Here is a 17,320-nt window from a genome sequence, read left to right on the forward strand (position 1 = left end):
GACACTATCAACTCATAGTGAGTTTTCAGTCAACAATAATACCTCCTACAACTCTCTAATTTTAGAGGGGAAAAATGAGAGCCAGAGTGGCTTTCCTCAAGTGACTTGTTCAAGGTCACACATGTAACTAGTAGCAAAATACAAGGTTTCTGAATTTATCTTCAGACTTGGTCCTAGGTAAGGTTTGAATTTTGAGATTTTATTTTCAATTTGTTCTGAGGAAACTCAGAGCCATCTGGAATTTCCACTAATCCCTCATAAAATCACATTTTCAGGGTAAAATAATTTGTCAGAATAAATAAGTTTTTAATGTGATTCCCACAGCTCCTTCACCATCAAGAATTTCATCACTGGGCCTTGTTGAAAAGAAATAAACACTCCTCAATTCTTCTTTTGCTGTGATACCAACCAGCAGTTGAGGGAGAATTTTGGCTGCTGCAGTGACCTTACTAACTTTAGAAACTGGCAGGCTCTCTTCTTTCCTGTTCCCTGAGATTTCAGGAGATAAATCCAGTTCCAGGCTAAGAAAGATTTCTCTCCTGAGGCTTTAGAGTTTGAATCATAGTCCAGAGGGCTAGAAGGGGACATTACGGTTGGGCTAGATCAACCACCTCATTTTAAAAAAAGAGAAAACTGAGGCTGAGATGTCCAGGTTATCCAAGGTCACACAGCCTGCTAATTTAAAAAGTGACATTGGAGGCTCCAGGAGGCAGGTGTCACAGAATTTCCTTTCCCATTATTGTTGATACCAAGCCATGTGGATGCTTCCTTCCTATAGTGTAATTGACCCATTCTCTTGCTCACCTGGCTCACTCACAGAGGTCACCAGTGACATCACACCCTGAGATCTTAGAAGTGATTGTGATAGAATCACAAACACTTGAATCCAGGCCTGGCTGAATGCCTGCACCCAGATGTCTCCTGAGCAAAACAAAGGGACACTGGAGAGAATGGAGAGCTTATCCCCAACATCTGCACAGAAGCAACAAATAGTTCACAAGCACATAACACTTGAAATTTTACAAAGCCAATTTTTACAAAGCCTGCTCTCAAAAACCCTAGAGATAACTAGTTCAGGTATGATTATTCCCACTTTACAGATGGGCAATCCAAGACAAAGTGAGTTTCTGAGGGTCACACAACTAAGTGACAGGGGCAGAATTCAAACCTCGTTTTTCTGGCACTGTGTAGCAGCCCTTGCACATTGCCATAATGTAGGAGATAGTGATGGAGAGTTGTTAGGACTGGAGCTCTGAGAAGTATGATGACTATCAAAGCCACTCTCATAAGATGTGAGGACTCCAGAGGACTTCACCCTTAGTATCACTTTAGGTTCTGGTAGGTAAGCTTCTGCCTTATCTTGCTCAAAACCAGTTCTCCATATCATTTCCCATCTCTATACCATAAGGCCATGCAAGTACCATCCCTTTTCTATTTCTATCCATCTCTTTCTATGTCTTTATGTCTTCCCAACTACAATGATTAATTCCTTGAGAGTGAGGACTTTATTGCTTCCTTTAATTTGTATTCTTAGCACAGTGCTTAGCACATAGCAAACACACTTAATACACATTCATATTCTCTGTCTCTATCTGTCCTCTCTGTTTGTCTGTCTCTGTCTCTCTCCCCCTTCCCCTCCTTCTCCCTCTCCTTCCCTCCCTCTCTCTCTGTCTCTCTTTCCCATTATTCTCCATTTGAAAAATGACTAAAGTGAGACTAAGAGAGGTTGACAGACTTGTCTAAAGTCATGAAGAATTGTATCTGAGAATAAGCTACCTTCTTAATTTTCTTCTTCCTCTTCTATTTCCTCTTGTATGTCTCATTACTATGAATTGTTCTAATGAAATGCATTTAATGGATGCAAAATGCAGGCTACCATTTCAGTAGATGACACTACTTCCTAATGCAGCATCTAATAGCTAAAGAAGAATGTACTTAGACCTTAGAAGGTGGAGGAAATAGCAGAAAAAGAATAACACAGAACTTTGATAGTTTTACACATCTTTCATCTCTTCCCTAATTTCCTTCTTATATCAGTTCCCTGGGACCAATACTAAAAGGAAAAGAAAGAGCAATGAACGACAAAGGAGAGAAAAAAGAAGAAGGAAATGAAGTGTGGGGTTCATAGTGATGTAGATTATCCCACTATGATGGAAGTAAAAGGTAATTGTATCCAGTTAAACCAAATAAAAGTCAAAGTCAGCTACAGACAGTTAAAGCAAATTGGGAGGCTGCTATGACTTTCTCCCCTCAACCTCACCTTGCTAGAGACATGTCAGAGCCTTCTAAAGTCAGGCATCATGGTGACAACTGTGAAAATGTACTGAGAAGGTTCTTCTATGCTTAAGAATATCCTCTCACTCTGAGCTGTTGTCAATGTCTTTGGAATACTTCATTCATGTCTTAATACTAACTAGGTTTATCAGAATTTTCCCAAGTGACAGCTTGGTGACTGGACTGAATTGGCAGCCAGGTGATCTGGATTCTCATTCCATTTTTCCCACACATTTACCATATGACCTTGGGCAAGTCTTTTCTCCTTCTCTGAGCCAAGTTTATAGTTTAATATATAAAATGAAGTAAAACAGTTGGAATAGATAACCTCCAAGGTCCTTTCCAGCTCAGGAATACTACGATTATATGGCAGCTGAGAGCAGGGGAAGGAAGGGATATTCTATGTAGAACGTCAAAGGAGACAAACAAAGATTTGACTGAAAAATAAAGGAGGGAATAGAAGGAAACAGGAAGGATATAGAGTCTGACTGAGGCTGGGGGCCATCAGGAATGAAAATAGAAAGTAGGGGCTGAAAGTCAGAAGTCAAGTGCCAAAAGAAGTTTTTCTTGTGTGGTTTGGGGAGAAGTGAGGGAGAGGGTGTGGGGGTGGAGTGTGTGCCATTTGTCTCTGATAGACTCAATTTGGGTCCAAACATTCCATATCTAGTCACACATCAAAGATTCCATTTGTGTAGAAAGTATGGAAGAAACCGCTTGACTATTTTGGAGGCTTTCAAAAAAAATGATTATTTTAAAGCATGACTAACTCTAAAATAGCTGAACTTTAAAACCTTGAAAATTTCCATGTGGCTTAGATCTGTCTCCTAGGGAACTTTTAAAATAACCTCGCAAGATAAAGAATTTTGTAGCAGCTGAAAATTGCAATTGCATATGGTCAGAATAATATTTCAATGTGTTGGAGATACTTGCTTTTTAAAAAAGATATCAGTAGGGGAAAACAGCGCTTGTATTTAGGATGATGACTGAAAATATGAATACTTACTCTTTCTTCTTTCATAAGACTGAATGCAAAGTGGCCAATAAGGTATGAAAGAGATAACTGCTGCATAGGAGTTTGGTGTCCCTCAGAAAAGTTTTCTTGTACTTCCAGCGTAAGCTGCACATCCTTTAATGTGGTGCTTAGTGTCTATATAATCATGGCACTGGAAGGGTCTCCAGATCATTTGGTCTAACACCCCTGACCCAAGAGGTTTGATGGACCTAATCTTCCCCAGGACTGATGTTTTGTAGTCTAGCTAACCTCCATCTATAATTGAATGTGACCATCCAGGTGTTTATTTAACCTGTGGTACTCAGGCAATAAAACAGCTGCCTACCTGAGACTCTGACCAAGTCTAGTTAATGTGAGTAGGTCTTTCCCTAATGCTTCTCAGTAGTTATGGCCTTGTCCAAAGATAAGTAAGTAGCTAGTATTTTTCCCAGGGCGATAAAAAGGTCTTTTTGCTAAAAAAAATCACCCTCCTCCTATCATCACTTCTGCCTGCTTGCCAGTGACAAAAAAAATCCCTCATTTTTCAATTAGAGAAAAGGAATAAAATGCAAACAACTCAAGGAAATGATCATTTTGACTGAAGTTGACATTAAGGTGTAGTTGACTCCTATATCCCAGTGTACTGTAATAGACAGGGAACTGGACATAAGTCAGGAAAATCAGGATTCAAATCTCACCTGAGAGGGTTACTGGTTGTGTGACTATGGGCAGGTCACTTGACCACTCTGTACCTCAGTTTCTTCTGTAAAATGCAGAGATTAGACTCAGCCTCCAAGGTCCTTTCTGGCTCTAAACTTAAGCTCCTGTTGATCCAGCCTTCTTTAAAAGTAGGTTTCATGACTAATGTGGAAATTTTTAATATGATTGTACATGCATAGCCTGTATCAGATTGCACACCATCTTAGGGAGGAGAGAGTGAAGGAAGGCAAAGAAAATTTAGAACTCAAAATCTTATAGAAGTGAATGTCAAAAACTAAAAACAAATAAAGAAAATTGAAGAAAAAAAGTAGGGTTAAGGGCTTTGGCAGCTAAAACGGGTCAGCCCTACTAAACTTATTGTTTTGGTCTATTTGCTAATTTAAGCTTTAGTTCTTCCGCAAAGCAAAACAAAACAAAACAAAACCATAAGCTATTCCTTCCTGCATCCTCACCTTTCCCCTTCTCTCCCTAGTGGTTAGTATACTGAAAGAAGTGCTCCAAAAGATTTTAAACTCTACATCACCAAGGTATTCAACTCACCTGGCCAACAGAATTGTGAATAGCCTGGCAAGCCAAAGATTTCCCAGGGTCAGAAGCAGATAGATTTTTCTCAGCAGTCCATACTGTCAGGAAGAATCAGCTCTGAGCTTTGAGCGCTGCTGTGGAGTATAGGTCTGTGTTGTGTTTCCATAGCTTTTTATATAGTAGGTCTGCAATGATCATGGGGCAGGGCTTTAGGAAATATTGTTTATTAACTGTTGGTTTATAAGGGCCTCATTTCATTCTAAACCAGAATCTGAAGCCCTAGGCCAGGCCGAATCAGGCTTGACCTACACCAGTCTCTCCCAAGTCCCCATTTATACCCTTAGATGAAGGCTAGAACCAATTCTATGGGCTCAGAGAAGTGATTTCCCAGACCACAGTGGTAGCTGCAGGGTACATCGTAGATATTGAGTTGGAAAGGAGCTTGCAGGCCAACAAGTTTAATTCCATTTTACAGATGAGGAACCCAAAGCCCGGGGAGGTTAATTGATTTGCCCAAGGTCACAGGAGCTAAGTGTCAAAGCCAGGACTCTGGCTCCAAAGTCAATGTTCCTCTCATGGTACCACATCGCATGTCGACCCATGGACATTACCATGGCCTACCATCTGGCTTTAGCCAATTACATTCACATATGACTAAGGACCCCAAATTTTGAATGGAATACTTCCATCTTTAAATGCTCCCTCTGGCTCAAATTTGAATCCTGCAATGCCTTATTAAAGGGTTTTTATGAGTCATATCCCCACCTCCCACAAAATGATCACTTAGTGACTAATCTTCAGTTCATCTGCCTCTCTGAACTATCCTGGGTGCCAGTTGGCTCAGACAGGGGTAGACCCACACTCGACATCTTTCCAGTTTGGTGGCACCTACTGCAGCTGGCATTCTGGTGACAGTGCTTCCAAACACTAAGCACACATTATCTCCATGCCACTATGAAGCGTTTGGGCTCATTATCATAAAACATAGATCATTTCCACAAAACACTAGCAAACACATTTCTTCCTGTATGTAGAAGACAAGTCACAAGACTGGTCTGTTCTTTGAATACTTGTGTTCAGTGTTGTCAAGAGACCACAAGGAAGATGCCCCCAGCCCTGCGGCACATTAATGTAAGGACTTGGACAAGAGTCAGAACGGTTGGGAAAGCACGAATGGTTTGCTATTGACATTTTTGGAGGGCATAGCCATAATGGATGGGATCAGACTGGCTGAAGTAAATCGTAGTAATTTGCTTTAACCCGGAAGTCTAATAAAAATGTACTGTTTTCTTGTTATGGGAACTGTGATTAAATATTACTACTAGCACTGATTCAGAAAGAGCATGTTAATGGATGAGCTTGTCGTCTCACTTACCATCCCTATAGCTTCTTTCAAAACAACCTTCCCTGGTCACCATTCCCCTATGGGGGTTGTCCCCTCCATTAGATTGTAAACTCCTTGAGAGCAGGAACTATCTTCCTTTTGTATTTGTATCCTGAATATTTACCATAGTGCTCGGCACAGAGCAAGCACTTAATGATCCATTCATGCAACAGGCACCTAAGTGCAGTGTGAGAATGGAGCACTGGAAGAGAAGCCAGAAAGACCTGAGTTCAGATTCAACCTTAGCCATTTACTAGCTGTATGACCTTTGGCAAGTCACTTATATGCTGTCTGCCTCAGTTTCTTTGACTGTAAAATGGGGCTAATAATAGCACCTACAGCTCAGGGTTGTTTGAAAATCAAATGAGGTTTCTGTAAAGTTCTTAGCACTGTACTTGGCACAGAGAGTGCATTTACCAAATGCTTGTTGACTGACTCATTCATGCATCCATCCATTTCACTTGCATAAAAGACCCTGGGAGCAAAAAAACATCATCTATACTTTAAAATAAACAACAGTGGCATACATTATTTGTATAACACTCATATGTAAGCATATTTAATCGTGTTAAGGATTAATAAAAGTACAGCTTAATTATGTAATTTAACATACCTTTTAAATCAAATAATACAATTGGATACAATCAGGGAAACAACATTTGGAATACCGGGTCAGGTAACACCAGCTCAATGAGAAATGTTCTTTTTTCACTTTGGTTTTAAATGAGAAGCTAGAGATACACTGTCTCGGGTCAGCCTTTCCCCTTGCTATAAGCACTGTACCTCCAGGTTAGGTGTCTGGGGGGAGAGGGAGACTTAGAGGGAAGGCAGCTGCTAGAATCTTCAATAAGAAAACTAGTCCTTAGGGAAATGATGCTTGAATGATTTTATTACTACAGAAGTGTTAGGTGCTCACCTGTATATAAAAGGACCAATAATAAACCAAATAATATTGAAAACAATACAATTTAATAATACTTCTGTAAGAAGCAGAATTACAATAATACATGTTCGTCACATGCATAGGTGTGCGTAAGAAAAAAACCCTTGTTATTAACTACAGTTCATGTAGAATAGCAAAATATTTAAGTAAAACTGCACAAATTTATTGGCAAAGAAAAGAATTTATAAAAGGGATGTTTACAGAGTATTGATGTTGCGTTAGCATCAGTACTGAAAGGTATCCACTTTAAAAAGCATATGTATTTCTATATGCATATGTACATATATATACACACATACACACGATAACACAAATAAATACACATGTTAAAGTGTTATCAACCTCAAGCATCTTTATGCTTTGACCAGAGTCTTCTCCCAGCCAGGGGGTTCTGTAAAGACAGGGCAAATTATCTCTAGGCTGGCATAGAAGACCACAGTTTATTCCATGACAAAAGTGGCCTTGGCTATGTGAGTATATTTATCTTTATATGTCTATATCTATGTATAGATATACACATATAGATATGTAGAGATAGATATAATGTCTATGCTGGGCCAGCACTTAGGTCTTATACATTGCACTCTATATCTCTCTATCTACATTGGCAGAAAACATTATACTACATTTCACTAGCTGAGGAATAATAAGTAATCATTATTCGCTGCACACATGCAAATTAAGGTTTAGTATTTAGACACCTGCCCTTCTTGACTTTGGCATACACAGATAACCGTAATCTAATAGCTTTGGTTCATGGAAACCTTCACTTTGACTTCTGGTGCAAAGCCTGAACGTTGCTTGAATTTGGTTCTGTCTGGGATATCCTGACTCCAGGTTTTCCATTCCGTTACTCTGATGGCTTCCAAACAATTACTGTGTCTTCAGGCCCATGTCTAAACCAAATTTTCATTTTTTTCCCAGAAAAGTCCTCTTAATATAATACTCAGACCATTCATGCTCCACATACAAATATAGCCAACAATTACCCATGCAGCTTATTTGTGAGATGGGGAAAAACACATCCTAGTTCATGAACTGTGTGAGTACATTTGGCAATACTGTAGTTGATAATGTGGAAACAACATCAGTCTAAGGAGAATGAAAAAAATGAGAAATGCAGCCAACTGGGACTAAAAAAATTCATTTCTCTGACATCACTGTTCACAACCCAAAGTCTCAAAACATAACCTAACTTTTCCACTTGTCTACTAATTCTCTAAAGTCACTCATTCTTGAGTCTATATAAAAAAAAATCTTCTTGGATAAATTGAAATGAAATGGAATTCAGTTAAAAAAGAGAAATCGGGTGAGAAGCCTGTTGGAATATAATAATCTTTTAAAATTATTGTCCATTTTATGTATTTGTTAAGGCAAAAATCAACAGTTATAAAATAGGAAGTGAAAATCTGTCACATAGACATAGATGAGAATGCTGCTGTTGTTTATTTTATAGGACAAGACTGACAGAACTGGAAGGTACAACAGAAATAATTTTGCTTAAAAAAAGAGAGAAATCATTTAACCTAATTTAGGATCATAGCTGGAAGGGACCTCAGAGGTCATCTAGTCTAACCACCCTCATTTAAAAGATGAGGAAATTCTTCTGTGTATTAGAGTCAGAATTTGAACCCAGGTCCTTTGATCCAAAATCCACTATCATTTCTGTTCTTTTGTTTTTTTAGCATACAAAGTAATATAAACTCAATTAAGGGGAGAAAGTAAAGGAAATATGTATTTATATAGTGCCTCCTCTGTGCCAGGCACTGTGATAAGCACTTTTACAAATATTATCTCATTGGATCCCCACAACAATGCTGGGGTGTGTATGTGTCATTATTATCCCTATTTTACAGGTGAGAAAACTGAGGCATATAGTGGTTAAGTGACTTGCCCAGGGTAACAGCTAGTAAGTATCTGAGGCTACGTTTGAATTTAGGTCTCCCTGACTCCAGAACCAGCATTCTACCCATTGCTACCAGCTGTATAAAGTCCTCAATTAACCAATGATAAAATTGCATGGTGGAGTTTGAGAGGAGAAGGCAAAAAAATGACTTTAAGTAATTGAAACAGACATGCTTTGAAATTAACAATGAAAATATAAATTTTGTAAAGTCAGTTATACAATCTCTAGCATGCTCTATTAAATTGCAGAATTCCAACAAAATTGAGATTATAAGCCCTCTTAAGACAAGGATTCCATCACCTTTCAAATCCCTTCAGGTGCCTGGCACAGTGTTGGACAAATGTCAGGAGATTAATAAATACTTATAAAATTGTGAGGGTAGAAAAAATAGAATTCCATCCTATCGATCCCCAACTGTGCATAATGAAAGGATGCATTACAAAGAGTCAATATAAGGATATTTGATATCCCAAAGTCTGATATAGTTATAATGAAATATAGTTTGCTAAGGTAAGAGAAGAAGGGCAAAAATCCTGGGAGAAAGTTCTTCATGCCAAGGATAAAACAAGTGCCCCCAAATAAATATCTTTTGATGAAAAGTAATAAAATCTTCTTCTAGTATGGCAATCCCAGCAGTGAATTCACTCCTTATGTCTGTTTCCAACAAAAAGCTTCATCTGAAAGCACTTGAGCCAGTTTTGTATTGAAAGGCTCATAAAAGTCTTGGAGAATTTTTTTTGTGAGTAGAAACATGGGCCCCAGGTTTCGGTCCTCTGGACGTCTTGTATTTGATGCAGGACTCCTGGTAATCAGGGCTTCCTGTTTTTTATTTAAGGGACCTGAAGGAAAAGGGACAAAAGAACTCAGTTAAGGAAGGGCAGGGACTAAAGGAACTAAAAACAACTTTGCTAAAATACTGTTTATTCTTCATGTTGCCAAGATAACTTTTTAAAACATATACTTACACATATCTATGCATATGCACACATGTATACACACAATACATATATACACATGCATGTACATATTCATGCATGCAATATGTATCAGTGTGCACATGTAGACATGTGTCTATATGAACATGGGTACTGCACGATATATGTGTGTGCACATATATATGCATGCACATATACTGATTTGTGCTTTTACAAAAAGATGCATACAACAGTGAGATGCTGCTTTCAAAGGACATGTGGTCTTGTTTCAATAATTGCTCAATACACCCTCTGTGGTAGGTCTATTTGTTTAAGAGTCACCTGACAATCAGCCTCATCTGAATTCTACCAAATATATTTCCTCTTTTGTGGTGCTAATGTACATAGCATTATTTGGTGGGGAGGGGAGTCTATCCCCTAATGTCAACCACATTGTAAGACAGTTGTAGTTGAGGAGCAGAGCAGGGAGGAATCAAAATTTTCATTCTCTGCCTACCCTAGCTGAGTGTTTCGCTCTTGATTTGGGATTTAATGGGGAAGAATTCACTCCTCTGATTCTGAGGGTGCCCTTGACCCATCAACATCTGGCAATGGAAAATTCTCTGAGTACTTTATTTTGATTTGAATCAGCTAGGTGGCATAATGAATGAAGTATTGGACTTGGAGTTTTGAACAGCTGAGACTGAATCTTGCCTCATTATTGGTGTGACGTTGGGCAAGTCACTTAGCTTGTCTCAGCCTCAGCTTCTGCATCTATAAAATGGAGATGATAATGGTGCTAAACTCACAGGTTTGTTATGAGGATCAAATATTAACTTCTATTATGATGATTATCTGAATGAGTCTGGTCTAGTGGCTTACACTGACTTAGCTCATCAGTAATTTTTAATCATGTCTGTTTTACTTTGGCCAAGTTTAGCCAATGACTCAGTTGGATCAAGGACCATAAGACTGGGTTGAGAGAGGAGGGGAACATCTGTGATGCTATGTACAGTGGAATGCACAGGATTAGTTTTATACCTTTGCTAGGATTACTTCCATGTTCTTTATAGATGTTAATGATATCGTAAGTGAAAGCATCATTATAGATACTAATGAGCAGCTCAAGTCAAACAATTTCTGAGGGAAGAGGAAAGAAGGAATGGGAAGGAATTCCCTCTTTCCCTAGTCATATACCTGAAATCCAACATTATCAAGTTTGACTCAAATTGTGGCAGAGGAAAAACTATGTACAGAGGTTACCCTAAAATATCTGGAGGCATGGAGTACCAGGCTTTTCCAGTAGGTCATGTAATGAGACCGCTTGGGATAGGTCTAAATAGCTTGTAAAAACTTCAGGTGATATATGAGAGAAATTGCCAAATATAATAGGGATAATCCAATCCTCCCTTTGTAGGGAAAATCTCCTTGACAAAAATTTTTTTTGAGTTGCATACAAGAGGTCCACTTTTTTCTGACAATATCCAATCAACCAAATTCTAGCATGACAAAAGAATTCAGATAGGCCCTTAGGATACATTGTCCTGTGGGATATGATACTTATTGTCCTGAAGAAAACATTTCTTTTAAAAAAATCAAGGTATTATTCAATATCAAATTCTCTCACTCAACAATTCACCTGTAAATGTTCTTTCCTAATTACAATCAGTAGTATATTCTTTAACAGTGGAGTAGTTCTCCTTTATTACTGCAGATTTTGGTTCCCTACCCACTCAGCCCAGGTTATGTAGGTTTTAGCTATGCTCAGAGATGACTCATGGATTTGAGCAAAGGAACTGGGTGGCCCCATGTCCAATACATGACCAAAGTGGGAGGGGAGGGTCATGGGGCCTTTGAGTGATGCTTATGATAGTTCACTTTCTAGTATTCTATCTGTCCTGCATGTCATTCTTTATTCACTAGACTTTGCTCTTTATGCTAATTTGCTTTAAGACTTAATGAAATAAAGAATTCACACAATCTTCTTCATACCTAAATTCAGAAACTGGAAAACTTTGCTCATGGTATACTTGACATTGGAGGCATGATCTTCCAGACGAAGAATAAGGATCTGTTCTTTGTCAAAAACAGTGAGCCAGTCTAAGAGATATACGACATATAGGCCAATCTGCAGCCTTACCTAAAGACAAAAGTAAGGGAAAAACAATAAGAAATAATTTCCAACAATTCCTTGAGATATTACAGAAGATTTTCTGGAGAACAGAAAATAAAACCACTACCCACTGAGATGATCATTCATATTATATGGCTTTTCTTCTATTTTCCTCTTTGGACACCTCCTCTACCAAACCCTGGATATTTAGGCATTGGCATCATGAATATTAAACAGCTAAATATTTATTTTTTTCAAACTTTTTGCAAAATAATCAGTATTGTGTGTGTGCATAAATGTAAAAAGGGTGTCCCAAAAGAAGGGGACACCCTGTATATGCTTGATTGTGTATGTGTGGGTGCATGTGTGTGTGTGTGTGTGTGTGTGTAACATTGTTCCTACCCTCAATGAGTTTATAGGCCAGAGATAAGAATCTAAGAGATATTTAGTAAAATACACACAACACAAAATATTTTCACATTGCTATTATTTTTCAACCTCATTATTCATCTTATAGTCTCAATATCTCTGTGTAGGAGGATGGAGAAATGAGAAGCAATTAAAGGAGATAAATAGTCTCCCAAAGTTCATTAGCTTCTATCCAAGCCACATATTGTTACCTTATTAACTGCCTCATAAAAAAGACCTCAAGCTGGTTTCTAAGCTAACAGGGAAAAGTGTGCATGTCATACTCAGAAATGCCACACAGAATCGGAAAAAAAGCTGTTAGAAGGACTTTTTATGCACTTGAAGATTTGAAGTTACTGACTTTGCAAGTCTTCACTTTGCTCCATCAAATTCATTTCCCTCTCCCAAAAACAAAAGTTAATGATGGGGTAGTTAAGTGATAAAGTCTGACTGTATTTATAGAATTGTTTTAGTGAATAAGATGCTTTGGAAAGAGCCAAAAGCTAAGAGTCATCAGACGTGGGTTCTCAACCTCAATCTGACTCATTAGTTGTAAGAAAGCTTGCACAAGTCACTAGATTTCCTAGAGATTTCCTGTTTCTGTTGATGGCACCACCATTCTTACAGTTACCCAAGATGAAAATCTGCATCTTTGCCTTTTTTTTCTCTGCCTTATCCATCTACATACAATCTGATTTTAATTTATTTTAATTTAAATCAATCCAAAAATATATAATAGTGTCTATAACACACAAGGCTTAGAGACAGGAGGACATGGGGTTGAAATCTTGCTTCTGTCCTATACTGGATTTATGATATTGACCAAGTCATTTTATTTCTCAGGACCCTGGGTAGCTCACTAAGACTGTAAGTTTGGGACAGATGTTGATCTTCTCTGGTAGAGTGAGTTTTCCTCACTAGGGAGTCTTTTATACTGATGAAGTTAAGGGCCAGTCAAAAACAAACAAAATGAAGCAAAAACAAAACATAAAACCAATGTGAAGAACACTGTGTTAGATGCTGAACAAAGATTAAAAATGGCACTGTTCCTGTCATCAAAGAACTTACAGCCAAATAGATGACAGGGAAGATCCATCATGAACTCCAATGAGGATGATTCAAAGAAGGATGTAGTAGGAGCGTATGAGAGCCAGACAAAATGCTACAATAAATTTGAGGGAGAAATCACTTTTATCTAGCAAAGGCTAGGCAGAATTCATGAAGCTGATGGAGTCGAGGTCTAGTCGAAGTGTGAAAATTATGAACAGAGAAGGGAGTGGTCAGGGAAAGGAGGAAAGGAAATAATCCAGTTGGACCAGAGGCAGATTGTGTAGGACTTAAATGTTAGGTCAGAAGTGTGTGTCTTATTCAATGGATAATGGGGAACCAAAGGAGATACTCCAGTAGTGGTAAAAGAATAGAAATACACGAAAAAGAAGACTTATACGACAGTGTGGAGAACTGGAAGGAAGACTGGAAACAAGAAAACAAATTAAAAGGCTATTAAGAGTAGTCTAGGGAAGACTAAATGAAAATCTGAACTATGTTGGTGACAATATGAATGGAGAGGAGGGGGAAGAAGGTATACTAGTTATTGGCAAAGTAGGGACAAGAAAACTTCAGAATATGATGTGTAAGGTATGGGATGGAAAAGTCAGAAATGACTCCAAGGTTGGGAAGAAGGTTGGACCATAATGAGAAGCAGAGAAGTAGGGAGAAGGAAATAAGATTTGGGGGAAGAGTTGTTAAGTTCAGTTTTAAACATGTCAAGTATAAGATTTTGGAAGGTCATTCAGGTGAAGTTCTCTAAAAGACAATTGGAAATATGAAATCAGAGCTATGGGAGCAGACTGGGAAAAGAGAAATAGATTTAGGAGCCTTCTGCATAGAAAACCTAGAAATTTCTCAAATCCATCCTTTCCTCTGTATTTTCATTTACCTTCTAGTTCATCATTACCCCCCACTTGGACAGACAGTCCCCTAACATCTCCCCTCCTCTAATCTCTCCCATCTCCACTCTCCCTTTCATTCTGTTGCCAAAGCAATCTTCCAGACCACGTGAAAAAAAGTCATTAACAGTTCATATGCTTTGATGAAGCAATCCCCTTCTTGGTCATCTATCACAAGGAAGTCAAAGACAAAAAGGTCTCATATGTACTGAAATATTCATAGAAGCATATTTTGTGGCAGCAACAAAGTAGAAACAGTGAGTGTTGTGTTCATCAACTGGGAAATGTCAACCATTAAAAATTTTGTTATATGAAGGTAATGGGATGCTTCTATGCTGTAAGAAATGAAAAATCTGAGGAATTCAGAGAAATACATGTATTAACTAACTAAGAGCACAGAAGAGCAGAACAAGGAGAACAAAATAGACAAGTACAATAATTTAAATGAAAATAAGGTTAAAAGTTGAACTCTGATTAAATGTAATGGTTAATCTCAGGCCCAGAAAACAGACAATGAAACATATCTTCTTTCTTTCTCCTAACATAAAAATGCGTGCACGTGTACATGCATGTGATAGTGTGTACACATTATCAGAATCTAAGAATTTGGAATAAGATATGTGCTCTAAGGGGTGTGTGTGTTTGTGTGTGTGTGTGTGTGTGTGTGAGAGAGAGAGAGAGAGAGAGAGAGACAGAGACAGAGAGAGAGAGAGAGACAGAGAGAGACAGAGAGAGAGAGAGAGACAGAGAGACAGAGAGAGAGAGACAGAGAGACAGAGAAAGAGAGAGAGAGAGAGAGATCTAAGGAGTGTTGAGAAAAATGACTATGGCTTTAAAATGAAAGTCATCAATTAAACTTCAAACAATCAATAAAGAAGCATTAATTAAATGCTTATCATAATCCAGGCCTTGTGCTAAACTCCAGGGATAAAACATGAATGTAAATATATATATACACACACATGAACAGAGAGACAGAGAAAGAGAAAGAGACAGACAGACAGACAGACAGACAGAGCATAGAAAGTAATCTTTGAAAGGAAGGCACAGAAGCTGAGAGGGACCAGGAAATGTCCAGCAAAAGGGTGCATTTCAGCTACATCTTTAATGAAGCCAGGGATTTTAGGAGGTGTTGGTGAGAAGGGAGAGCACTCTGGGCATGGTTGATAACCAGTAAAAAAGCCAGGGACAGGGTAGGTCAAGTGTGAGGAATAATAGCAGATAGGCCAGGATAGATAGATAATCGAATGGAGAGTATGGAGGGAAGTAGGGAAGAAAGCAGGGAAGGTAGGAAGGAACCAGGTAACAAAGGGCTTTAAATGACAGACAATGGAGTGTATATTTTATCAAAGAGGTGCTTTAGGACAATCTTTTTGGTAGGTATATGGAGGATGGTCCAGAGGAGGGAAAGGCCTGAGGTAGGAAGACCAATGTCAGTCCAGATGAAGGTGATGAGGGTCAGAACTGGGATTACAGCTGTCTGAACTGAGAGAAGGGGAATTATAGAAGATGTTGTGGAGCTAGAAGTGACAAGATTTGGCAATTAGCTGGATGATATACAAGTATAAAAGACAGGGAATTTGTAGAAAACTTTATATGGGAAAATGGGGTGAATAAATGGTCTCTACTTCACCTGTAGTAGTTCATATCATCTGATGTCAGCCAGCAGAACTTTATGGATATTGCTCAATAATAATTATGGCTAATATTTACATATAGCCTACCATATGTGGGGGCACTGTGCTTTGCAATTATTATCTCATCCAACGATTATAAAACCCTTGCAAGGTAGGTGCTATCATTATCCCCGTTTTATAGATGAGGAAAATGAGGCAAACTGAGATTAAGTGACTTGCCTAGGGTTACACAGTTAATATGTGGCTGAGGCTGGTTTTGAACTCAGATCAGCCTGACTCTCAGCCAAGTATTCTATCCACTGTGTTACCTAGTTTTCTCAGGTAGACAGCAACTAGAGAAATTCACTTATTTTTAACAACTACTGACATGCCATGACTCTCTACATTGCATACCAAAGGGTGGTCTAAATGAAAAGGCCTGATCAAATTGGTTCATTGAAGCCTCCATCCAGATCAAGCCAACAATGATGGAATGACCCCAGAGAGAAGAGCATTTCACAGGGGTTTGGCAGAACTCCTTCCTGCTGCTGGAAAAGTAAGCTCCCTTATTTTAGCTCTGTCACCTTTAATAAGTTATTTTTGCTTTCATACTGTAGCTCATCACACAGATGCTTCCAGAGTTTAAACCCAGGCCTTCCATGGGTGACAACAAATGCAATCACATCACTCCCCACAAGTTAAAAGTTTTAGTAGTTCCTCCTTAGCTCAGGATAAAATAGGCACTCTATTCTGGCTCTTTCTTTGAAATCGTGTTACACATTTTGTACACACAGACACAGACAGACACACCCACACATCTCCCACTTCACTAAACTCCAAACAAAACCAACTCTTCGCCATCATTCCTCAGTCTTACCCCCCTCTCTCTCTGACCTCCATGATACCTCTACCTCTTGGGAATTCCCAACTCTAGGGGCTTATTCCAGCCTTCCTAAGGGCTAATGAAATGAAAGCAATGCAAGGACTATAAAAGGGAATTAATATGAAAGGGCCAAAATGGGAGAGACAAAAGTGAAAAAATGGTGCTAGGGAAAGCATAAGCAGTTTGTTTTTGTTTTTTTTTTAAGCAATTGGGATTAAGTAACTTGCTCAAGGTTACACAGCCAGTTATTTCTGGATGTGGTGCTAAGTATCTGAGCCCGGATTTGATCCCCAGGTCATCCCGACACTGAAGCCGGTGCTCTTACTCGCTGAGCCACCTGGCTGCCCCTAAACAATTGGGGTTAAGTAACTTGCTCAAGGTTACACGGCCAGGTGTTTCTGGATGGGTGCTAAGTGTCTGAGCCCGGGATTCGATCCCCAGGTCATCCTGACACTGGAGCCAGTGCTCTTACTCGCTGTGCTACCTGGCCACCCCAAGCATGAGCAGTTTTGCTCTGGTGCCACCAGCATCTAAAAGCAATAGTCCCTAAGTTGAACCAGCTGTTCTGCCCTCATCCCAGCACACTCCACCTTCCCGGCTCTCCCCACTATTTTACCCACTCTAATTCAACTTTCGCATTGACCTGGGAACCATCAACACACGTAGCAGCAGTCACTAGTTCATTTTGCCCACC

General features: G+C 39.0%; 1 protein-coding gene across 6 annotated transcripts in view; it reads right to left on the reverse strand.

Annotated features, from left to right (window-relative positions):
- Nucleotides 1-6,841: 6,841 nt before the first annotated feature.
- CHST15 (carbohydrate sulfotransferase 15) overlaps nt 6,842-17,320 on the reverse strand; it is a 135,404-nt gene continuing 124,925 nt past the window's right edge. For all 6 annotated transcript variants that reach the window (XM_069099172.1, XM_069099171.1, XM_069099174.1 and 3 more), the window contains exons 7-8: nt 11,650-11,797; nt 6,842-9,582 (exon numbers count right to left, since the gene is read on the reverse strand). In XM_069099172.1, coding sequence (XP_068955273.1) covers nt 9,392-9,582; nt 11,650-11,797 — 339 coding nt within the window. In that variant the 3' untranslated portion in view covers nt 6,842-9,391. The remainder of the gene's footprint in view (nt 9,583-11,649; nt 11,798-17,320) is intronic.

This window comes from Petaurus breviceps, unplaced genomic scaffold (genome assembly GCF_028583685.1).
Source record: "Petaurus breviceps papuanus isolate PSGF00001 unplaced genomic scaffold, PetGlider_PUasm1.0 37, whole genome shotgun sequence".
Taxonomy (NCBI): domain Eukaryota; kingdom Metazoa; phylum Chordata; class Mammalia; order Diprotodontia; family Petauridae; genus Petaurus; species Petaurus breviceps.